We start from the raw sequence: 25,781 nt of genomic DNA, 5'->3' as shown, positions 1-25,781 counted from the left end.
ATGAGAAAAAAAATCAAATAATTAACATAATTATGATGTTTTCATAACTATATCAAGAAAGGTCAATGACAATAAAAATGTAACTGTAAAATTATACATTATGATACTTATAAAAATACGTGTTTAAATGGAAACAATGAGAAATGGGCAAAAAAAATTAAACTGATATATTAAGAAGCTGGGATGGTAAAATGTTTCTTTAAAAAAAGTGTTACACTACAGTATGGTATAGTTTTTTTTTTTTTAACTAAAAGTAAATTATTCTCTTCTCACTCACTACTTAAAAAAAACTCTTGTTGGCCAGGCATGGTGGCCCACGCCTATAATCCTAGCACTTTGGGAAGCCACCTGAGATGGGCAGATCACCTGAGGCCAGGAATTTGAGACCAGCCTGGCCAACATGGTGAAACCTCATGTCCACTAAAAATACAAAAATTAGCTGGGCATGGTGGTGCACACCTGTAATTCCAGCTACTCGGGAAGCTAAGGCACAAGAATCACTTGAACCTGGGAGGTGGTGGCTGTAGTGAACTGAGATCACGCCACTGCACTCCAGCCTGAGTGACAGAGTGAGACTCTGTCTCAAACAAACAAACAAACAAAACAAACAAAACCTTTGTTAACTTAATAATGAAAACAATTGCAGGAATCTAGGGCAGATGACTTTAGGACTAATAACTTGGTACCTATTTATTCCCTTATTATGATACACTTTGCCTTATATGGAACTACTCATGATGTATCTAGTTCACCTACACAAGAATATAAGGACTACTGGTGCATCAGGGGAGCTCATCGATTATTTCATGCATTTATTTTAATCCATCCAGCACTGAGTCCTGAATATAGCAGGGATTGTATATATTAGTCAAATGAACTACAAGAGAACGAAGATGGGGAAATGAGTAGAGCCAACCCAGTGATATGGGAGAGCAACAGTAACTGAGCGGCATCCAGAAACTCAACAACTGTTTCTGAATCACACCTTTATCAAAAAGGCACAAATATACACTGTTTCTGTAACTAAATGGCATCCAGGAAAGGTGTGCCCATTTGAATGGTTTGCTATTTGTACCCTGGGCATCTTTGATCGTGGTCCTAGAATATATTATAGAAGAATATAGTGGAAAAGTCGCATGTAAATAGACTTTAAAACACACTGAATATCTAGTAAGTTTGCTAAACTGGTTGGAATAGAATGGGAATGGGGGCACCTTTTATGTTTTATTTATATATATTTTTTTGGGGACGGGGTCTCACTTTGTCACCCAGGCTGGAGTATAGTGGTGTGACCTTGGCTCACTGTAGTCTCACTGCACCCTGCCCCCACCTGCCCCTGCCGGGCTCAAGTAATTCTCCCACCTCAGCCTTCCAAGAAGCTGGGACCGCAGGCACATGCCATCATGTCCAGATAATTTTTTCTTGTAAAGGCAGGATCTTGCTATGTTGCCCAGACTGGTCTCACACTCCTGGGCTTAAGTGATCCTCCTGCCTCGACCTCCCAAAGTGTCAGAATTACAGGCATGAGCCACTGCGCCTGGCCAGGGGCATCTTTTAAAAGCACAAATTGCTTACCGTTTCCTTCAAAATGACAGATTTAGCAGAGAAAATAAATGTTAAAAACCATTCATGAGGATCATTCATGAAACCCTAAGTAGCCATAGGTATTGAAAAGCTATTCCAGAAAGTTCCGAGTTTGGCATAATGAAATAGTTGAAAACAACTATACAAGTTGTACAAAAGCCAGGAAACACTATTTGAAGGCTCTGGAGGGCATCAACACAGGGAGGATTCTGGGAGCCACAATTCTTGAAAGAAAAGAAGGCTATGAACTGAGCACCACATTCATTCTGCAATTTTTCTGAGGGCTTTTCCCACATCATCTTCACACAGGTGAATTTCAACAAGAAGCTGAAATTTATCAAGAAGAATCAAACAAATCCTAGGTAAGATAAACACAAAGAAAACCATAACTAAGCATGTCATAGACAAGATGCTAAAAACCAAAGGTAAAGGGAAAGTCAGCCAGAGGGAAAAAGACACATTGACTTTCAAAAGGGTAACAATCAGGCTGACGGTTGACTTTCCAGCAGAAACTGTGAAGGTCAGAAGACAACAGAAAGAAAACTTTAAGATGCTAAAAGAAAAAACCTGCCAAGCTAGGTTAGAGCATACATCCAGTGAACACATCCTTCAGAAAGGATTTGCAAAATAAGATTTCTCGGATAAACAAAAGCAGAGAAAATTGTCACCAACCAACCAGCATTAAGAAATACTTAAGGGAGGCCAGGCGCAGTGGCTCATGCCTGTAATCCCAGCACTTTGGGAGGCTGAGGCGGGTGGATCACTTGAGGTCAGGAGTTCAAGACCAGACTGACCAACAGGTGAAAAAACCCTGTCTATACCAAAAATACAAAAATTAGTCAGGTGTGGTAGTGAGCGCCTGTAATCCCAGCTACTCGGGAGGCTGAGGCAGGAGAATCGCTTCAACCCAGGAGGTGGAGGTTGCAATGAGCTGAGGCCATGCCACTGCACTCCAGCCTGGGTGACAGAGTAAGACTCCGTCTCAAAAAAATAAAAAGAAATACTTAAGGGAGTCCTTTGCACTGAAGGAAAGATTCTAGACCTGCACAGAACTGTAGGAGGGAACAAAGAGCACAGGAGAGGGCAGAGATGTAGGTAAACATAAATCAATACTGTGTAAAGCCAGAGTAATGATATCCTGTGGGATTCATAACTTATATAGAAGCAAAATATACAACAATAGCACATACGGTAGGAGAGGGTTTAACTTCTGTACACTTTTTTTGCATTGTTTGGGAGATGGTAAATTATTATTAAAAGATGGAGAGTAGTAAGCCAAAGATGCTACGTAATCTGTAAGATAGCCTCTGAAAGATTAACAAAAGAATGTATAACTAAGTTCACATGTTCTCATTCATTTGTGGGAGCTAAAAATTAAAACTGAGCTCATGGAGATAGAGAGTAGAATGATGATTACCACAGGCTGGGAAGGGTAGTAGGGGTGTCTGGGGGGGCAGGAAGTAGGGACAGTTCGTGGATAAAAAATTATAGTCAGCATGAATACGATCTAGCATTTGATGGTACAACAGGGTGACTACAGTCAACAATTATTTATTGTACATTTAAAAATAACCAATAATTGGGATGTATGTAATGTAAATAAATGATAAATGCTTGAGGTTATGGACACCCCATTTATCCTGATGTGATTATTACACATTGTATGCCTGTATCAAATTATTTCATGCACCCCTTAAGTATATACATACGATGTACCCACAAAAATGAAAAAAGAATGTATAACTAAAAAGCTAGCAGAGGAGAAAAATGGGTTAAACATAGTTTGTTAAATCGAGCGAAGAAGGAATAAAAGAACAAGTCAATAGAAAACATAAAAAACACATAGCAAAATGGTAGACAAACCTAACTATAGCAGTAATTGCATGAAATGAAAATGGACTAAACAGTAATTAAATGCTATTCTAGGCATTTATTGTATGGTTTAATTGCAATTGTTAATATAGAAAGTAAATGAACCTTGTATGTGACCTAAGTCCTGGGATCCTATTAAGGACTGCCTTTCTCTAATAAGGGCGGAGGAGTCCAATGGATCTAAACCATAGAAGAGACCATGTGAGAGCCAAACAAGAGGCCTTCCTTTAGTGGACACATTTCTAGAAGCTTCTGGAAGAGACTATTGTATCCAGCTTCAAGACATAAATGACTGAGCACAGTGGACATCTACAATCAAAAATCTCTGGTCAAATGATGTAGTAATTTAAAAAATCCAAGAATAAATATTGTTATTAGCTTAGTTTGTGAATATTTTCATATTTTGATATTTAATGTTTACACCTTGTACAAATGATCACATGTAGATCCAACAGATTTTAATGGACACTTTTACACTACAGTGAGCCTCATCACACCTCAAGCTTAAAAGAATGACACCAACAAAAGCAGGGGTTTAATTTTAACACTCAAATATGATGACTGTTACTTCAGACTCAGAAAAAAAATCCTGCTTCCCTATGATAAATTCTCAGACTAATCTGCTACGAAAACGTTTAGTCCCCCAAATGCTGCAGTTACTGTTTACAGTGAGGCCACTGTGAACAACACAAACAGGAAATAACTGCATAACACCAATACTTAAGGTGGCAAATACATGTATGGAAACTATACGGGGTAATAATACGGATGTTAGAAACTGATCACGCATGCTGAACCAAGTTAATTCTGAGATGAAAGACACTGATGCTGCATGGTCAATGGCAAGGAGGGATGGAGGGAGGAATTAATTTCAGACAGTATCGGTCCAATAGACAGATCGATGTATGTATGTATGAATGACAGGGTCTCGCTCTGTTGCCCAGGCTGGAGCGCAGTGGCAGGAACATGGCTCAATGCAGTCTCAACCTCCTGGATTCAAGTGATTCTCCCGCCTCAGCCTCCTGAGTAGCTGAGACCACAGGTACACACCACCACAGCCAGCTTTTTATTTTGTTATTTTTTGTAGAGACAGGGTCCCGCTATGTTGCCTAGGCGGGTCGTGAACTCAAGTGATCCTCCTGCTTCTGCCTACCAAAGTGCTGGGATTCCAGAGGCAAGCCACTTCACCCAGCCCAATGGCAAGGTTTATAGAGAGAAAAGTCCCAGTGAAGCAGTAGTTCACGGGCAAAGAGAATGTTAAGAATTTAATGTGAAAAGTGGTATCTCTTCTGCAACAGAAGGTAAAACAACCAGGGCTCACGGAAGTACATGGAGTGAATTAAGACGCCATCCCGCTGCTTGTCAACGAGCTAAGGTGCTACACCTACTGGACTTCAGCTTCTTGTTTTCCACATAAAATGCGTATCTCTACAGAACACGGACACTGCTTCATTTCTCAAACTGAAATCACATGCACAGCAGCTCACTTCATTTTCCTGATGGCCTCAAGCACCAAGGCTTTCCCACAGGCCCCTTCGCTCGCCAGCTGGGTGGTGTCCACTCAGTCACTTAACCCTCTGTGAGCCTCAACATTCTGTTATAAAATGGGGCTAATGGATATTTCCTCACAGGTGTAGCGTGTGGATTGAATGGACTAGTATTTGAAGATATTCAGTATAGTACTCAGCATTAACAGCCAAGAAGAACAAATGCTTAAAATTTCCACCCTATACTGACCAAACCAGAAGCCAACAGAAATTTATTTATTTTTTTTCATTTTGGAGACAGGGTCTTACTCTGTTGCCCAGGCTCGAGTATAGTGGTATGATCACGGCTCACTGCAGCCTCAACCTCATAGGCTCAAGTGATCCTTCTGCCTCAGCCTCCTGAGTAGCTGGGCTCACAGGCACATGCCACCATGCTTGGCTAATTTTTAAATCTTTTTGTAGATATGGGGTCTTGCCATGTGCCCAGGTTGGTCTCAAACTCTAGGCCTCAAGTGATCCTCCTGCTTCGGCCTCCCAAAGTGCTGGAATGAAAGATTTATTCTTTTAATTTCACCCACATACACCATTGACCTGTCTGCAGGTCACGGAGGAAGTCTCAGTTCCATCCTTCAAAGACCTCATATAATATTCCAAATGTACAAGACACTCATACAATGCATTAAAAAGCAGTGTCCTGGGCGAGCTCGTGAGGGGCCTGACACTTTTGTGGTTTTGCCGACCATCTTCGCAATAATGAAATCTTCTAAAACTTGGCTTTAAGAACACATGCATGGAGCTGTTTATAAAGCAATTTAAAATTATACTTGGAAAATTCTCCATAATTACAGATGGCACAGGGTGTTCCAATTAACTAATAAACAGGATACAAAGAGGACTAATACAATCTGGTTCTAATTTGCAGGAAAAATCCTGTCAGGGGTCTCGAGTACCTTTGAAAATTTCTTTCCTTTTAACTGATATGCAATTTGCTCGAACTATGATTAATTTTAAAATTTACATTTTAATAGGATTTTCAAACAAGCAAATGTGATAATTAGATAAGAAAAGATGGGAAATAAAATTTTCATAGAGAGGTAAGTTTTTAGAATAGTGGGCAGGCCCGAGCTGCTCTAAGAGACTCTGGCAGTCTCTACCAAGGTGCACATCTGTGTTCCCAGAATGGGAAGCTGGTTCCTCTGATGCCTCACTGCTTTCTACACAGCTTCACGCTGATTTTCAGTAATTGATTGTGAAGCTTTTAAAATTAATGCTGATATCTACTGCATCAAGAAGGGTCCAGCTTCTGAAATATGGTCCTCGAGACTCTTCTCCGTCCAGGCCCAGGCCTCCCTTGCCAGCTGCATGACTCCTTCCTCCCTGAACTCATCTTCCATGCCCCTCCATGCCCCAGTACTCCTTCAACTTCAGAGGAACAGCTGTCCATCATCATCATGGAAGGACTGTTTTCTGGAGGAAATGAACTGCTCCAGAAAGAAAACACACAGATAGGAACATGTGGCCTCCAGTGAAAAAGACGGCTGGCTACTGCTCTTCAGTGAAGCCCACCAAGCAAGAAGCCCACGTGTGAACTTGGTGTGTCCATGCCAACTGTTAGCGGTCACTCTTAATTATGAATGAATGGGCAGCCATCTGACAGGGCCCTGAATGCTGAAGTCACACAAGTCCCAGTTTCATACAGATCTCACTAGAACGGTTAGGGGAAAAAAAATCTTCCAAAAAGTGGAACAGAAAGAAATGGAAAAAACGATGGGAAAAGAGTATTAAAGATCAACTCAGGGGGTCTCAGAGCTGCTCACTGAAGTTCCAGAGAAAAGCAAGCACTGGGAAGAAAACAATTGAGGAAAGAATGTAAGGAAGGCTAGGCACGGTGGCTTTGGGAGGCCGCAGTGCTGAGGATCGCTTGAGCCTAGGGGTTCAAGACCCATCAGGGCAACATAGCGAAACCCGGCTTCTACAAAAAATAAAAAAATTAACTGAATGTGGTGGTGCACGCCTGTAGTCTCAGCTACTTGGGAGGCTGTGGCAGGAGGATCGCTTGAGCCCGGGAACTGGTGGCTGCAGTGGGCTGTGACTGCACTACCATACTCCAGCCTGGGTAACACAGTGAAACCCTAACTCTAAAATAAATAAATAAAAAATTTAAAAAAGAAACAATGCAAGGACTAGAGACCTGGATACTAAGAGTGTCAGGTTCCAGCAGGAAGTCACCTGCCTGGCACCATGAACTGACCACAAGACACATGATGATGGAATCTTAGGGTACCAGGTAGAAAGCGAGAGCCACAAAAGCTTCAAGGGGGAAAAATAAAATCACATATAAAGGTTGGGGATTTTAAAAAAACAACAGATTTCTCTTTATCAGCACTGGTAGCTAGAAGGAATGGAATGATATTAGTACCTTCCAAATTCTTAAAAATGATTTCTGTTATGGAATTCTAGATGTAGCGGTCTACAGGTTGAACATAAGTGATATATAAAATTTCAAGTAATACATTCCCACGCATCTTTTCTTGGGAGGTTTTATGGACTCAGTGTGTTTGGTTCAACAGCTCAACAGGTTGTTTCTGTGGAATATGACAAGAGTAAGTAAGGCACAGGAGCAGGAGACTATGTCTTTATTGTCAGTTTTTTGGTACCACTTGACAGATGTTATTAATACTGCTTTGAAAAATTCTCAGTCACTAGTCACAGCACATTCCGAGCCCCAGCCCATGCGTGGCAGGGGCTGCCATTTTCCCTCCCTGGTTCTCAGCCAGTTTTCATCTTTTCTAGAATATTCACATGCTCTCATTTCTTCTGTCCTTGATGCCATATCAAGTGATCCTATGTATAATTTTGCATACTGAGGAATCTTTCTGCATTTCCATTACTATCAGCTATCCCACCTGGTTTCAAGTCATCTGTAAATTAGATGATGCCATCAACAAAATCAATATTCAAGTCATCGTTCCAAAGCTGAAGAGCGTGGGGCACAAGAAAGCTCTGGCGTACCCCCAGTTTCTCAGCTGGGGCTCCCCAGAAGGCAGAGTGTATTTGGGAATGTGATGCCAGGGAGCAGAAGTACAGGAAGGGAGGAAGGAGACGGGTGGGTGGGTGAGTCAGTGCAGGACGCGTTCCTGAGCCGCCGCCGCGGGGCCCACTGATGCTGATGCCAGCGAGATCTTCCTAGGACTGCATGTAGCTGCTGGCTCCCGTCCTCCCCTGGCGGAGGAAGCTGGGGCACATGGCATGGTCCTGAGCTGAGGGCCGTCCCACTGCCCCTGCACAGAGTAGGGAGCACTGGACTATGAGGTGATGTGAATGGATTTGGAAATGGCACACGAGAGGCATCCAACACAATTAGAAACCTTACTCCAGGTTGATTGAGATTTAAGCATTAATTGTTCACTTGGCTGCCAAGCTGCAGCTCTGCGTCTCATCCTCTGGGACCTCGTGCCAGGCTCTGCCAGCCTAGTCTAGCTGGAATCCAGATGTGCCTGTTGTGGCATGGCCATCTATGCAACAGCCACAAAAGAAAGGCAGGTGAATCTCCTGTAAATTTTGTTTTGGTCAATTCATGACAGATTGCATTCATTCATATATCTCAGCTGGGATTGATACTACATTCCCCAGCCTCTGCTTTTTGAGAAATCTATCTGCTCTTTCAACTCTGGCCTCCGAAATCAGATCTCTTCTCCGCAGTTCCTCCAATACCACGAACATTAGGAATCTCCTTTGTAAGTTCCCTTTGATGCTAGAATGTGATTCATCTGAATCACAAATGAGACAGGGTTTGTGCTGACAGGTGCTCTCCACAACTATTGTGGGCTTTAGTTTCCTCGAATCACTATTACTTTACCTCTTCCACTTTGAAGATCATTTTCCTTGATAATGAACAAAGTATAATTTAAGCTGAACAGTTCTGTTTTCTCTTTGTTGACATCAGCAGCATCAGCCTGGAACAATAGGGCTGGGACTTCTCTTTCCTTCTTGCTTTTAAAATAATCAAGCGCCCCTTCCCTTTGTGTCTCTTAATTTTAACACTAAACTAGGATTGTCCTGGGCAGCTCCCTCCTATTCAAGCTCTCCTTTTACTTTACTTTTGATCATGTGCTCTGCATTCTATATTCTCTACTCATTCTTTGAGGTGGGTGGATCACTTGAGGTCAGGAGTTTGAGACCAGTCTGGCCAACATGGTGAAACCAAGCCTTTACTAAAAATACAAAAATTAGCCAGGTGCCTGCCTGTAATCCCAGCTACTCAGGAGGCTGAGGTGGGGAGAACTGCTTCAAGTGAGCCGAGATTGTGCCACTGCACTCCAGCCTGGGCGACAGAGCGAGAGTCTGTCTCAAAAAAAAAAAAAAAAAAGTGCTTGGTAAACAGCCACTTATTTGGATACTTGCTTGGTTTTTATTGGCATTATTCAAAATCACAATGCCTGGAATAATGTAAGCAACAAAATGAAGTTGTTCTGGATTATAACCCAAAGAATAAAATAAATATCCATAAATCCATACTGGAATAAATGACTGAATAAATAAATAGATGGAGAAGAGACAAATCTCCCTTGCAGAAAAATCTCAACGAACTCACGTAGCTGCTCAGCTCTCACAGAGGTGAAGCGTCACTCCCCACTGGCTAAGTGTGGGCTGTAGGTGGTGACTTCCTTCTTGGGACTACGGCATGGAAAAGAGAAAGAAGAAGAAGAATCTCATGGTGGAAATTCCTGGCACACCTCAGCCAGGTAATGGAGAGTGGTAAGTCTCGCAGGCAGTAAGCACCCTGGAGATGGTGTGATGAAAAGGGCACTTTACCTGTCTCTGGCCTTCCTCCTCCAAAGCCACATTCCCAGTCTAATCATGATAAATCATGCAAATCTCAATAGAGGGCATTCTAGAAAATACCTGACCGACACACCTCAAAACCGTCAAGGTGTCAAACACAGGGAGCGTCTGTCTGAGAAGCTGTCTCACCTAAGGAGGCATGATGATGAGACGTGATGGGGTAACCTAGATGGGATCCTCCAACAGAAATGGCATTATGTAAAAACTAAGGAAATCTGAAGAAAGCATGGACTTTAGCAAATAATCATGTATCAACACTGGTTCATTAACTGGGACAAATATAGACCCACACTAACGCAAGATGTCAAAATTAAACTGGATGTGGGGTATATGCAAACTCTCTGTACTAGCTTTGCCATGTTTCTGTAAATCTACAACTCTTATAAAACATTTGTTAAAAAAAATAAAGCTATCATTTGTAGAGTGTTACTAAAAGAAGTCACATTGCCACTGTGAGGAAAAGCCTAGATCGTTCCTAATGCTTCCCCCACCAATCCTAGGGTGTGAGAATTTCATTATGAAATTTTATTTATTTTTGGGCCTCTCATAATTCTTGAGGTGTCATCTTTTGGAATCACTAACTGATGTGGTTTGGCCGTGTCCCCACCCAAATCTCATCTTGAATTGAAGCTCCCATAATTCCCACGTGTGGTGGGAGGGACCCAGTGGGAGGTAACTGAATCATGGGGAAAGTCTTTCCCGTGCTGTTCCCACGATAGCAAGTCTCAAAAGATCTGATTTTTTTTTTTTTTTAAGACAGATTCTTGCTCTGTCACCCAGGCTGGTGTGCAGTGGTACAATCTTGGCTCACTGAAACCTCTGCCTTCTGGGTTCAAGCAATTCTCCTACCTCAGCCTCCCGAATAGCTGGGACCACAGGTACCCACCATCAAACCCAGCTAATTTTCATATTTTTAGTAGAGACAGGGTTTTGCCGTGTTGGTCAGGCTGGTCTCAAACTCCTGGTCTCAAGTGATCCACCCACCTTGGCCTCCCAGAGTGCTGGGATTACAGGTGTGAGACACCACACCCAGCAATCTGATGGTTTTAGAAAGAGGAGTTCCCCTGCACAAGTTCTCTCTCTCTGCTTGCTGCCATCCATGTAAGACATGACTTGCTTCTTGCCTTCCACCTTGATTGTGAGGCCTCCCCAGTCACATGGAACTGTGAGTCCATTAAACCTCTTTTCCTTTATAAATTACCCAGTCTCAGGTATGTCTTTATTGGCAGCATGAAAACGGGCTAATACACTAACTGATACCTATCTTTCTCTGAATTCCTGGGCTTGTCTGGAAGGGAATGGGATGTCCCCCCTTTCTACTGTGCCAGTCATTAAGTTACTGTCTCTTGGCTCCATGTCCACCCCTCTAACTTGGCTCCGTGATGCTGGGACTTTGTAGGCCCTGTTTCGGTGTTGCCAGCTGGCTCTATTTCAGGCTCTGACAATAAAGGAGTCTAGGGAGGGATTCAAAGCCGGAGCAGGAGGAAGCTTGCTCCTCCCGTCAGCGGCCAGCAGGGTTCCTGTCTGCCTGCAGCTCCCGTGAGTTCCACCCAGGCAATGCCTTACCTGGGCACTGTAGGAGCAGCAGCTGAATACAGTTTGTTGTTTTCCCATTTTGTGCGAAATGAGCTTCCTCAAGCCCCCCACTCAGAGACATAAGCACCAGCTAGAAGGCACATGCCAGGATGCCCTCTCCTCCATGACACTGTAGAGTACATCAGACTCAGCATCATGGTAAAATGTGGGTCACTGAGCCTCATCTCCCCATTTCAGATTCGGGTCTGAGATTGGGTCCAATGAGCTGTGTTTTTATAAGTTCCAGTTGATGCTGAGCTACTGGTCTGGGAACCAGACTTTGAGAACACTGCCTTAGAGGTCTTTATTTATTCTTTCAGTTACAAGTTAACTTAGATCCAGTTAACATTTGCTTATGTTCTTTTTCTGTTTAAATAACTGGTGTGGCTTCTGTCTCCTGACTGAACCTTGACTGATCAAGAAACTGGCACCATGGCCAGGCACGGTGGCTCAAAACTGTAGTCCCAGCACTTTGGGAGGCGGAGGCAGACAGGTCAAGAAGCCAGGAGTTTGAGGACAGCCTGTCCAACATGGTGAAACCCCACCACCTCTACTAAAAATACAAAAAATTAGCCAGGTGTGGTGGCGAGCGCCTGAAATCCCAGCTACTTGGGTGGTTGAGGCACAAGAATTGCTTGAACCTGGGAGGCGGAGGTTGCAGTGAGCCAAGATCATACCACTGTACTTCAGCCTGGGTGACAGAGTGAGACCCTATCTTTAAAAAAAAAAATAAATAAAATTAAAAAAAAAAAAAAAAAGAAGAAAGAAAAGAAACGGCCAAGACTGGTTCCTAGAAACAGAGGACTTGGAATTGGTTTCCCATCAGTGGGTTTAACACAGTGTTGAGCTCTTTGTCAGTGGGAAATCAGATTCCTGTAATCCAGGGCAGGCCATGGCACTGTGACTAAACAAGTCATCATCTGTGACTGTGGTGACATCTGGGTGCCAGGGCCCACATGGCCACTGTACTGGCCACTGACACAGAAGCCAGGACCAAAGGACTCAGTGTGAGAGCCTCCTGTGAGTATGCTGGGGCCTCTGAGAAAACCACAAGCCCGGGTACGGGACCTGCACTTACAGACAGAGAACCCAACAGCCTCTATGGTAGTCCCCAGAAAATCTATTTCTCGTAGCTACAGGGCTGTTTCCAAAACCAAACACAAAGCATAACTCTGCGGGGTGTGGATGCACAGGCAGAATTGGCGGCATCTCTGGGTTTGATGGGAAAGCCGGGCATGGATCTGGAAGGAGCGGGACCCCGGCACCGGACAGAGGGACGTCTGACTGGACTCAGATGAAGGTGAGATTCCAGATCCGGGAGTTCCTCCGAGCCTCCCATGGCAGTGGGAACGGCTGGCTCTCCAGTGTCTGAGAATCACCTTTCTTTACTCGAAAGCCTAGTGACAGGATGGGGCAGACGCCTAGCGCAGGCCTCTCACCCTCCCAGAGAAAACCCCAGCCGGCCATTGCCGCCCCTTGACCTGTAACTAGGGACAGGTTTCTGCATGCAGCAGGGGACGAAACCACTTATACGCCAAACAAACTGTGAGATCTTGCCATTTCACAGTTGCAGAAACCCAGGAAGGGAACGGTGCTAGTAAGTCAGGACAAAGACGAGAAATTTAACACTCGTTTGGTGGGACTGATTGCTCTGAGCGGTCTCACCAGTAATTGTCCGTTAACATTTTGCAAACGTAGCCGGCAGTGGCTCTAACCGCTCACTTGGTTGACTGCCCGAAGTGCAGGGCACTGCTGAGTCCGTGTTTAATAAGGCTGAGATGCCAGGCTTCTGTGGCACAGTGAACTATACAGAAGGAATCCACAGGCTAAGGGAGACAGGGGCACTGGCACGGATTTGTCACGTGCCACTTGCACATTCCATACCCAGAGGACACTCCTCCTGGAGCCCCTGAGCAACATACAGGTGAGGGACCCCTTCAATCGGAAAAGTGAACTTGTCACTGCAGCAGCTGTTCCCAATGTAGTATCTTGGGGGACCTACAGCCCCTGCCTGGGCACATACTCCTTTCTCTATACCAATCTACAAGGACCCCCAGACAGAGTCTGCTTTACCTGGCAACAGGACACTTTCACCCATGTGTCTCAAGGCTGCAGCACCCCCGCTCTGTACCTTATTATGGTCTGCAGAGAAGCTGGCCATCTTCACACTGCACATTGCCACACTGGCCCATGCGCTGATGGCAGTGTGGGCTGGACTGGACAGGCAGGAAGTAGCAGAGCTCTAGGTGCCTCTGTGAGATATGTGCAGGGCACAGCGTGAGGGGCAGACCCCAAAGAACCAGCGGTCTCACACCCCAGAATGGCCTGAAACACTGGAGACACCCCTCCAATGAGAGCTTCAAGTTGTCACTCCACACTTCACCTGCCACTACAACCACCAGGCAGGTGTTTTGGAGGCAACGTGCACCACATGTGTGTGTGCTACTCTGACACAGGTACTGAGTGACACTAAAAGCTGTTTTCAGAGAGGCCTGGGGCAAGATCAGGCATGTGGCAAGTCCAGGTTGCTCTTCTGTGTAGCCTTAGGATCCAGCAAGGTTGATATCAGGGATGCTGTAGGAAGCCTCCAAAAGGAAATTTACAGAGTAGACATTGAGGGTTTTGAGGGAAGATTAACTCCAAAACAACCATATCTTCTCCTACAGATGACTTTCGCTGGGAAACAGTTCTGGCTGATTGCGCCAGGCCCTTGCAGAGACTGAACAAGCTAGCCATGAGACGCGGAGACCATGCAACCTGAGCTCCCCATCGCAAACAAGGAACTACCAGGCCCTCCAGGCCGAATGCTGAGTGTGCACAGCAACCCTCTCTCGCCAGGCAGAGACGGGGCTTGCCCAGGCCTGTGAAGCACACGGACGCTGCACGGGTACATGATGCAGCTGCTCTGCCACTGGTGCCTCCCCTACCTCGATCCACACCCAGACTCGGGGGAGCTCCTTATGAGCCACTGACTGACGGAGAAAAAGCTGGGCTTGGTTTACAGGTGCTTCTCCTGCTGGGCTGGCCGCTGCTGGCACTGCAGAGTGTGGCTCTTGAGGACAGTGGGGATTACATCTCCCAGCAGGCAGACCTCCCAGCTGGACATCTGATTTCCACTTTATCAGGACTGAGATGGCCAGGACATATCTACACGGATCCCCAGGGTGATTCCAGTATTAAACCAGGGGAATCTCATGGAACCCAACCGCAGGGAGTCCAGTCGGCCTCTCAAGAGACTGAAGATGGAAACAGAAAAGCCAAGCCCGAGACTGCTCGTCCCCCCTCATTCTGGCGGCACACCCTCCCGTTCTGCTCTCCTCTCGTGGGCTCTGTTCTACTCCTGTCTGCACACACTCTTTCAACTTCCCTGCAAGTGGCTCGCCTTGGTCCCCAGAGCAGTTATGGCTCTGAGGATGTTGTACCCTCAGAGTAACGTGGTCATTTTGAGTACTGTTCTGCAGCTTACTTTTTTTTTTCCTAATAAATGAATATACTCTTGACAAACATTTTCTCCAGTATGCAGTATTCTGTTATATGCCTATGCAAGGATTTATTTAATCTCTTAGGTTGTTTTGGGTACGCGGCTATTTTCTGTTTGCTTTCTCAGCTCTCGAGGGTGTGTCAATAACTATTACTGCAGCCTGTGTCTAGAAAATACTCAAATCACCCCCTTGCAAATACATCTTTTACTCTGACTTAACCAATGCCAAACAACTTTCTCCCCCTATTTCCATGGTAATGCATCTCAGCTCCTCTCAAACTCAGAGCCTCACAGGATAAACGGCTTCCCGGAGAAGATGCTCACAGCTCCTGTTAATTAGGGAAGTGATACTTACTGGATCGGTGATCTTGGATATCCATAAGGTATCGCATTTTTCATGTATTACTCATTCGATTTTCTTTAGGGTTTAGCCAAAATGAGTAATACGTGGAAAGCTGGGTAAAAGTCAAACCAGCTGTTACTTGTTACTGTCATTTTTTGAGAGTCTTGCTTTGTTGGAGTCTCACTCTGTCATCCAGGCTGGAGTGCCGTGGCACGATCTCGGCTCACTGCAGCCTCCACCTCCTGGGTTGAAGCGATCCTCCTGCCTCAGCCTCCTGAGTAGCTGGGACTACAGGTGCCTGCCACCACACCCAGCTAATAATTTTAATTTTTGTATTCTTAGTAGAGATGGGGTTTCACCATGTTGGCCAGGGTGATCTTGAACTCCTAACCTCAAGTGCTCTGCCCGCCTCGGCCTCCCAAAGTGCTGGGATTACAGGTGTGAGCCACTGTGCCCGGCCTACTGTCACTTATTTTTATGTTGGTAGAAATGCCGGTGGTCAGAAGATCTGGTATTTTACAAAGTAAACCTCCTGGGGGATGGGGGTGAGGCTGAAATAGGCTGAGCCAGTAGTTCCTTTATCTTGGGAATTCAGAACTTCTTGTTATTTTGTTATTGAAACACGTGGTCACAGTTCTCGAGACGGCATCTCTTAAAACGACTGCCTACCATTTTCCCTACTATAAGATTGTATTTGCATGCTTTCCTCTTTGTGTCAAATAATCAGAGAATCTTAGGGTTTTAAAAGTGGCTCTGAAGGTCACCTGGCCCAAAGTGAACTCAGCAAAGACAAAGGATATAAAGCCAATTTGCAAAAATCAATTGTATTTCCATATGTTAACAAGAAACAATTGGAAAATGAAATTAAATGAAAGCAACATCATTTTTGGTCATCCTGTAAGTCCTGGGTGGCAGGCACAGAATACAGGTAAGGTGCTCCAAGAACCCGGGGAGCCCTCTGAGGACGCATGGCAGGTGTGGGGCGTGGGAGCAGAAGCAGGCCACACCTGGGGGTTCCTGGGGAGGTCTAAAGGGTCTGGTGGAGCAGGAAGAGCCTGGGAGGATCACCTAAGGCAGGGCTATGGGAGGGGTTGGACACGCTCCAGGGCACCTTTCAGCCGGAGCTCCCGAGGGCTCAGGCTGAGGCCACCCTTGCAGGGCCCTGGCTGGGTGTCTTCCCCTGCCCTGCTCTTCCTCTGATCCCTTCATGCTTCCTCCTGGGAGTGCATCCTTCATAAACCACTTGCCCGTGAACTCTTGGTTTAGCATTTACTTCTGAGGAACTCGACAGAGGACAATCCTACTTGGAAAATATTTATATAGAAACAATACACTAAATGTATATGCACAGATATGTGGGTAGACACACATTTGATTACATTGAATGTAGTTTGATCACTGTATTGAGTATAATATTTAGGACTGTTCGTATGTGATTATAAGTTACATTGATATAAAGTAAGTTGCAACAAGCATAATTTTAATACCAAAATGTTAAGATTCAAATGTTCTGTGAAAAGAGATTGGTAAGGTTCTTCTCTCAAGAGATTGCCCATTTTAGTGATTGTCTTCTTTTTCACCATTATTATTTCAAGTTTATGTATCATATGTTCAACTAAATAACTTAAAGACCATGAGGATATACTGAGTGAGGCTCTACAGTTTAATAATGAACAGCTTAGGTTCTAACACACATTAGACAGCCCTGTGTTCAAAACCCCATCTTGTACTAGCTCTGTGGATTAGGTCCTAGCTTGCTTTCTTTCTGTTTTGTTTTTTTTTGGTTTTTTTTTTTTTTGAGATGGAGTCTCGCTCTGTTGTCAGGCTGGAGTGCAGTGGCATAATCTCGGCTCACTGCAACCTCTGCCTCCTGGGTTCAAGCGATTCTCCTGCCTCAGGGTCCTGAGTAGCTGGGACTACAGGCATGCACCACCGCACCCGGTTAATTTTGTATTTTTAGTAGAGATGGGGTTTCATCACGTTAGCCAGGCTGGTCTCCAACTCCCGACCCTCAGGTAATCTGCCAGCCTTGGCCTCCCAAAGTGCTGGGATTACAGGCGTGAGCCACTGCACCTGGCCAAAGCTTCCTGACTTAAGTTCTTAAACTCTATAATTTGAGCTTCCCTGTCTTCAGGAAGAAGACAGTAATAGCACATGTTAAGAATTCAGATAAAACCTCTGCACAGTGCCTGATAGTGCAAAGGACTCAATAAACGTTTGCTGGCATTGCTGGTTTTAAATGACTGCATAAAGCAGTAGCCATCCAAAAGTGAAACAAAAAATTCATGAAAACTGAGTACACTTACTTGTAATGTAGTATCAAAGACGACAAGCTTTGAACTGGTTGGAACGATGTCATAACACTTGTGTGACCTCATGAATCGCATGTAAACACCACTTTCTGAGTCTTCTGCTATAAGAAAAAAAAACATCAGTAACAATAAAGAACACCCTCAATCGGATGAAGAGCATATACATAAACCTATCACTAACAGACTTCATGGTAAAATACGAAATGTTTCCCCAGTATGACTCAAGGGCCAGGCAAGGATGCTCTCTCTCACTAATTCTATGAACACTGTACTGGAGGTCCCAGATGGGGCAATAAGGCAGGAGAAAAAAATGAAAGGCATACACGTTGAAAAGGAAAAAGCAAAACTGTCTTTACTTGCACACTGTATGATTTTCTATATAGGAAAAACCAAAGAATCTAGAAAAAGTTCCTAGATTTAAAAAGAATGAGTTTAGCAGGGTCACAGAATTAAATACGGGGTTAATAAAACAAAGACAAAGCTAATCGAATGGGGAAAAGTTGGAAGCTTTCCCTTCAAGATCTGGAACAAGGCCGGGTGCGGTGGCTCACACCTGTAATCCCAGAACTTTGGGAGGCTGAGGTGGAAGGGTCGCTTGAGCCCAGGAGTTCGAGACCAGCCTGGGTGGCATAGCAAGACCCAGTTTCTACAAAAATAATAAAATAAAATAAAAATAAAAATAAAGGGGGAAAAAAAAAGACCAGGAACAAGACAAGAATGCCTGCTCTTGCTACTCTGTTCAACGTAGTACTGGAAGTCCTTGTCAGAGCAGTCAGGCAAGGCAAAGAAATAAAAGGCATCCAAATATGGAAACAAGGAAGTTAAACTGTCCCTGTTTGCAGATGACATAATCTTATATATGGAAAACCCTAATGACTCCATCAAGAAACTGTCAAAACTAATGAATTTGGTAAAGTTACGAGATATAAACTCAACATAAAAAATCAGTAGCATTTTCTAGCTACAAAAAACCAAAATACTCAGGATTTAATTTAACCCAGGAGGTGAAAGATCTCTACAGTGAAAACTATAAAACACCAATGAAAGAACTGAAGCAGGCCAGGTGTGGTGGCACATGCCTGTAATCGTAGCACTTTGGGAGGCTGAGGTGGGCAGATCACCTGAGATCAGGAGTTTGAGACCAGCCTGGCCAACATGGAGAAACCCTGTTTCTACTAAAAATACAAAAATTAGCTGGGCATGGTGGCACGGGCCTGTAATCCCAGCTTCTCAGGAGGCTGAGGCACGAGAATTGCTTGAATCTGGGAGGCAGAGGTTGTAGTGAGCTGAGATTGCGGCACTGTACTCCAACTTGGGTTACAAAGTGAGACTGTCAAAAAATAAAGGAAGAATTGAAGAAGACACAAATAAATGGGAAGATATCTTGTGTTCATGGATTGGAAGAATACTGTTAAAATGACCATACTACCCACTATGATCTACAGATTCAACACAATGCCTATCAAAATACCAATTCTTCTCAGGACAAGAAAAAAAAAATCCTAATATTTGTATAGAACCACAAAAGACCCCAAATAGCCAAAAGAATTTTGAGCAAAAAGAACAAAGGTGAAGATATCACACTACCTGACTTCGAAATATACTACAAAGCTACAATAACCAAAACAGCATGATGCTGGCATAAAAACAGACACACAGACAAAGAGAATCAGAAAGCCCAGAAATAAATCCACACATTACAGTCAAATGATTTTTGACAAAGGTTCCAAGAATACACGCTGGGCAAAGCGTGGTCTCTTCCATAAATGGTGCTGGGAAACTTAGATATCCACATGCAGAAAAATGAAGCTGGACTCCTGTCTCTCATCAGATACAAAAATCAACGGAAAATAGATTAAAGATTGAAAAATCTATGACCCAAACTATGAAACTACTAGAAGAAAACAGGGGAAATGCTTCATGACTTTGGTCTGGGCAAATATTTTATGGATAAAACTTCAAAAGCACATGGAACAAAAGCAAAAATGAATAAATGGGATTATATCAAACTAAAAAGCTTCTATCCTGCAAAGGAAATAATCAACAGAGTGAAGAGACAACCTACAGAATGAGAGAAGATATTGGCAAACTATACATCTAATAAAGAGTTAATATCCAAAATAGATTAGGAATTCAAACAACTCAACAGCAGGAAAACAACAACAACAACAACAAAAAACCAAATAATCTGATTAAAAAATGGGCAAAAGAACTGAATACACATTTCTCAAAGAAGACATAGAAATGGTCAAAGGGTATATGAAAAATGTCCACCATCGCTAGTCACTGGAGAAATGCAAATCAAAACCACAATGAGATATCACCTCACTCCAGTTAGAATGGCTATAATAAACAAAACAAACAAAAGATGAGTGTTGCTGAGGATATGGAGAAAAGGAAGCCCCCCCCACTTTTTTTTGAACTATTGGTGGGAATGAAATATAAATTAGTATAGCTATTATAGAAAACAGTACAGAGGTTCCTCAAAAAAATAAAAATAGAATTACCCCATGATCCAGCAATCCCACTACTGGGCATACCCAAAGGAAATGAAATCAGAGTGTTAATGACACATCTGCACTGCCATGTTGAGTGCAGCACTATTCACAACAGTCAAGACATGGAATCCACCTAAGTGTTGCCAAAAGATGAACGGATAAAGAAATGTGGTACCCACGCACAACAGAGTACTATTCAAGCATAAAAAAGAATGAAATCCTGACATCTGTGACCACAGGATGAACCTAGAGGACACTGTGCTACATGAAATAAACCAGGCATGGAAAGGCAAATACCATCTCATTCATCTGTGGAATCTAAACAAGTTGATCTCACAGGAGTAGAAAGTACAGAGTGGTTACCAGAGGCTGGGGAGGGAACAGGGTGGTGGTAAGAGAGGTTGGTCAGTTACAGTCAGACAGGAGGAATGCATTCTGGTGTTCTATTGCACAGTGTGGTGACTATAGTTATCAATAACGTATTGTATATTTCAAAATAGCTAGAAGGGAGGATTTTGAATGTTCCTGCCACAAATGATACATGTTTTAGGTGACAGATACACTAATTATCCTGATTTTATCAGTACACAATATATACATATATTAAAACATCAAACTGTATCCCATAAATATGTACAACTATGTGTCAACAAAAAATTTAAAAAAACGAAAAAAGTACAATAAAGCAAATGCAAATAGAAAAAAAGGCTACTATATTTGTATCTACTAACTCATTGTTAGCAGACAGAAATTTTAAAAAATTTTAAAGGTATTAATTACATAAATGCTGTATGGAAACACGGACCTACACAGGGAACACAGAGCACTGAAAATGGTAACGATGTGGACAAATATATAAATGCTTTCAAAAATTATTTAAATCTCTCTAAAAGTTAATTGGCAATTTATTTTTTATTTTTATTTTTTTTAAGATGGAGTTTAGCTCTTGTCACCTAAGCTGGAGTGCAGTGGCTCAATCTTGGCTGACTGCAACCTCCGCCTCCAAGGTTCAAGCGATTCTCCTGCCTCAGCCTCCTGAGTAGCTGGGATTACAGGTGCGTGCCACCACGCCTGGCTAATATTTGTATTTTTAGTAGATATGGGGTTTCACCGTGTTGGCCAGGCTGGTCTTGAACTCCTGACCTCAGGTGGTCTGTATGGCTTGGCCTCCCAAAGTGCTGGGATTACAGGCTTGAGGCACCGCACCTGGCCCTAACAGACAATTTAAACAAAAATAATGACAGTGTGTTGTGGGGTTGATAGCACGCTGATAAGGAAAAGGCAACACTGTCCAACTGATCATGGAAATGTAGGAGTCATCCTTGCCATTGTCCTCTTGTCACCCTAACCAATTTATCACGATCCCTTGATTTTGCACCCCAGATCCCTCCAATCCACTCATTTCTCGGCCTCCATGGCCACCCCCCTAGATATCCTAACTTCCTCATCAATCCTTCTGTCCCCGTATCTTCACAGCTGTCGACACTGCATCCAGGAAGATTTTGCCAGATGCAAATATAATCTAATCCAGCTGCTTTAGAATAAAGGCAAAACCCCTTAAGTCACCTACAACAGCAGTCCTTAGGACTGGTTTTGTGGAAGACAATTTTTCCACGGGGGTTGGTAGTGGGTGGTTTCAGGATGAAACTGTTCCACCTCAGATCATCAGGCACCAGATTCTCATCAGGAGCACACAACCTAGATCCCTCATGGGAACAGTTCGCAACCGGGTTTAGGCTCCTATGAGACACTAAAGCTGTCCCTGATCTGAGAGGATGCACAGCTCAGGCCATAATGCTGGCTCACCCACGCCTCGCCTCCGGCTGTGCAGCCCATTTCCTAACAGGCCAGGGAAGAGTACTGGTTCATGGCCCCAGGACTGGGGACCCCTGACCTATAAGACCTGGGAGGCCTGGCCCCCCCAACCTCCCTGCCTCTTGTACTAAACACTACCACTTTGTATTTTCTCCAACCCCTATTTTTTTTTCTAGTCCTCCATCAGTGCTCTGCTGTCTCTTCCATAAGGCCTGACACTACTGCATCCTCTGTCTGAAATACTTTCTCCATCTCTTTGTGGCCCAGTGAACTCCTTCATTAGACCTTGGCCCAAGGATATGACTGGTGAGTCATGGAACCTGAATTTGAACTTGAAGCCTCTGGATTCCAAAGCTGTGTTCTTAGCCAAGCTGATCCCCCTCCTTCCCTCGGCCTGCCACGACCGCTTTCCCTGTTCTGCCGAAATCCTTCCCTATCTTCACGGGTCAGTTCAAATTATACCATCTGCAAGAGACATCCTTGACAGCTCCATTCAGCCCACACCGATCTGTGCATTTTAGGAAGATCTGAACTACTTGGGAAATATCTGAGAAGAAGAAATTGTAGTGTATGAGCTAATTAGCAAAACAAGTGCTAAACAAGTGATACTACCCAAGCTCCTTGGCTGTGGAAAGGAGCCCTACAATTCTGTGTATTTCCTACTGTGGACATCCATGCAGCTGGTTTGCCAATTTCATGACAAATGATGTGGACCACTCCCAAGTCTATTTTCATTCGGACCTCTCTTTGGGATATCACAATTTATAATGCAGAGTTTTGTCACTGCAACTGCCTCCTGCATATTTCCCTCTCAAATGCCTCCCTCCTGATGTGGAATAAAGTCCAGATGCCTCCGTGTTTTGTTTATGAATCTCCACGTCTGGCTTCTCCGCAGCCTTATTTCCCACCTCCTGGTTTCATGTCTAGGTAAACGGGCTCCCTCTCAGTCTCCTGTAGCCTTTGACCTCTCCCTTGTTCACTCATGTTACCTTAAACATCCTCCTCCTTGACTTTTCCTTGTTCAATTTCAACCCAGCCTCAACTGACATCTTTTCTCACAAAAGAAGTGAACATCTGAGTGCTCATTATGGACCAGGTACCGCAATAAATCACCTCACTTAACTGATGTAACAACCTAAAGGAATACGGCTTCATGTTTTTTATTTTACCTCTGAGGAAACTGAGGCTAGGACAAGCTGTGTCACAAGGCCCAAATCAGACGGTGAAGAAGTGACCCAAGCGGGATTTGAAGCTCTGTCCCAGCCTCCAGTAGCTCCTTATTAAGCTCACTTTCCTGACTCAGTGGTGTACTCATCTGAGTGCACCTGGGGAGGACCTGTGTCCTGGGTCCTGTCCTGGGGTTACTCACAGGGGGACACAATGACCGGTTCTCCACCCTCAAAGCTTATGCATCAGCCCAGGGTGAGCACTGGATCACCTGAGATCACACAGGTGGGTCACCAGCCCTGACCTGGAAAGAGTAAGGAAATCTAAAATGACTTCTTCCCCTGAACGCTAATGGCATCGTGCTTCTGTCTCATCAGTTATCGCCTTCTATCTCGTTAACAGTGACTGTGTATTTCTAATATTTTTTTCCTTCCTGGGTGATAATTTATTTGAATGATCAGTATCTTACTCAAGTAATCCATAAATTAATTCAGTCTATAAATATTTATTGCATATTGTCTTAGTTTACATTCCTCCCAAAGCTGATCCCAAGACCAGGGAAAGTTAGGGGAGAAAAACTCAAAAGAAAGGGTGCCCAGTAAACAGGCTACACCTTCATGACCCTGGAGTGAAGCTACGAGGGAGGATGCTCTGAGGCTGTACAGACCTCAGAGCTGTCTCAGGGGAGGACCCCTCCTGCCCTGCCTGGGTTCCAGGTAATTCCTGGGACATGACCCCTGGCATTTCTACCCACAAGCCCAGTTGCCAAAGAATGTCCTGGGGCACAGATGTTGAAATATGAGAACTTGGGTGTGACAGGAGGATTCTGGTGAGGCACCCGCGGCATCCACTGTGCGAGAGGCGGGGATGCCACAGGGAAGACAATAACCACAACCCTTGTCCTCACAGACACTGCAAACCAATGGAGGGGACACTGACTGTCATCACACTGCCACCAGCACTACCAAGGACAAGCTCGGCGTTCGTGAATGAATAGCAGCGGCTGTCAGGGAGGGAACGGATGGAAGGATGATTCCCATATTTCTCAAAACACTGATAGACTAGACAGTGAGGGCCCTGCTAAAGAAAGGCCTGAAACAGCAAGCTCTCATCAGGGCGGCGCAGACAGCTCTGGTCTGGGTCCGCCATCGCCGCTAAGGATGACGCGCCTCACGCAGCCGCATGCGCAGTCTCCTCATGCCTACTGAGTGCGGGATTCGTGCAATACAAAAACCAAAGATCACGGCAGTCAAGCATACATTCAACCAGTATTTAAGTTACAAATTGCCTGCCAAATCTATCATCCTAAAATTCAAAAGCAAGAAATCAAGAGGGACGCTAAGTATAGTAAAATGTAACAAACCATCTCCCAGAAAGGAAACCTCTGAAGATATTTTGTTCATTAATTAAATCAAGAATTTTCATAAAAGAGGTACACATATTATAGACATATTATACATGTTATTACTATATGAATATGTGAAATAAAAATGGAAAATAAAATAGGGCAGGAATGTTCAAACTTACAGAATTTTTGAAAATTTAAGTTTAGTGTTAGATTATATTTTTAGTATATCATTTTAATGTATTGATTTCTCAATTATTTCAATTCACATTGTATTTTGAATAAATATATGTTCCAGATTTACAAAAAAGTTGCAAAGCTGGAACAGTTCCTATATACTCCATATCAGGCTCCTCCAAGTTTATCATCTTACATTACTGATACGGTTTGGCTTTGTGTCCCCAACCAAATCTCATTTTGAATTGTAGTTCCCATAATCCCCACGTGCCAAGGGCAGGACCTAATGGGAGGTGATTGGATCACGAGGGCAGTTTCCTCCATGCTGTTCTTGTGATAGTGCCTGAGTTTTCAGATCTGAGGGCTTTATAAGGCCGTTTTCTCTGCCCTTGCTCTCTGTTGCCTGCTCCGCGAAAGACATGCCTCTTCCCGTTCCGCCATGATTGCAAGTTTCCTGAGGCCCCTCTAGCCATGCAGAACTGGGAGTCAATTAAACCTCTTTCCTTCACAAATTATCCACCCAGTCTCAGGTAGTCCATTTAAAGCAGTGTGAGAACTAACACAGGGTTTTCCCCAATCTTTGGGTTACGCAGTTTCGTTCTCATCATCACGTAGAGGAACACGCTCCATCCTCTTCACACACGGAGGGACACGCTCCATTCTCGACACACGCTCCGTCCTCACCACGCAGGAAGGGGCACGCTCCGAGCTCATCACGCAAGGAGGGACACGCTCCGACCTCCTCACGCACGGAGGGACACGCTCCCACCTCATCACGCAGGAAGGGACACGCTCCGGCCGCATCACACGCGGAGGGACACGTCCGACCTCATCACACGCGGAGGCACACGCTCCTTCCTCATCATCACAGGGAGGGACACACTCCATCCTCATCATCATATTGAGGGTACACATGCCTTCTCATCCCATCCTATCTAGGGTATCTAAAATCAACATTACTCATCACCTTAATCACCTGAGTGAAGTCATATTTGTCAGGTTTCTCCAAGTAGAGGTACTCTTTCTCTCCTTTATGTACAGTAACCTTTTTAAGGTCACTAGGACCCCTCACTTAATGGCCAGGAGTTACGCGCTACCTCCTTGTTTAAAATAATTATGTACAGGAGAGTTATTTATTCATTTATCTGATCATTTATTCATGTCAGTGTAGATTCATGGATATTTATTTCAAACTCTGAGTTATAATCCAATCCTAGGTTAGGAGTGGTCAGAGGCTGTGCCCCAGCCAGTTAGGCACCCACCTGTGGCTGACAGACCTG

General features: G+C 44.2%; 1 protein-coding gene across 8 annotated transcripts in view; it reads right to left on the bottom strand.

Moving 5' to 3' along the window:
* Positions 1-25,781, bottom strand: part of LOC105474924 (protein kinase AMP-activated non-catalytic subunit gamma 2) — a 321,097-nt gene that overhangs the window by 24,390 nt on the left and 270,926 nt on the right. For 6 of the 8 annotated variants that reach the window (XM_011729846.2, XM_071094222.1, XM_011729849.2 and 3 more), the window contains one exon: positions 17,494-17,600. In XM_011729846.2, coding sequence (XP_011728148.1) covers positions 17,494-17,600 — 107 coding nt within the window. The remainder of the gene's footprint in view (positions 1-17,493; positions 17,601-25,781) is intronic. The other 2 variants (XM_011729847.2, XM_011729851.2) reach the window with 1 other exon arrangement.

This window comes from Macaca nemestrina, chromosome 4 (assembly GCF_043159975.1).
Source record: "Macaca nemestrina isolate mMacNem1 chromosome 4, mMacNem.hap1, whole genome shotgun sequence".
Classification (NCBI taxonomy): domain Eukaryota; kingdom Metazoa; phylum Chordata; class Mammalia; order Primates; family Cercopithecidae; genus Macaca; species Macaca nemestrina.
This window is presented reverse-complemented; position numbering and strand designations above follow the sequence as displayed.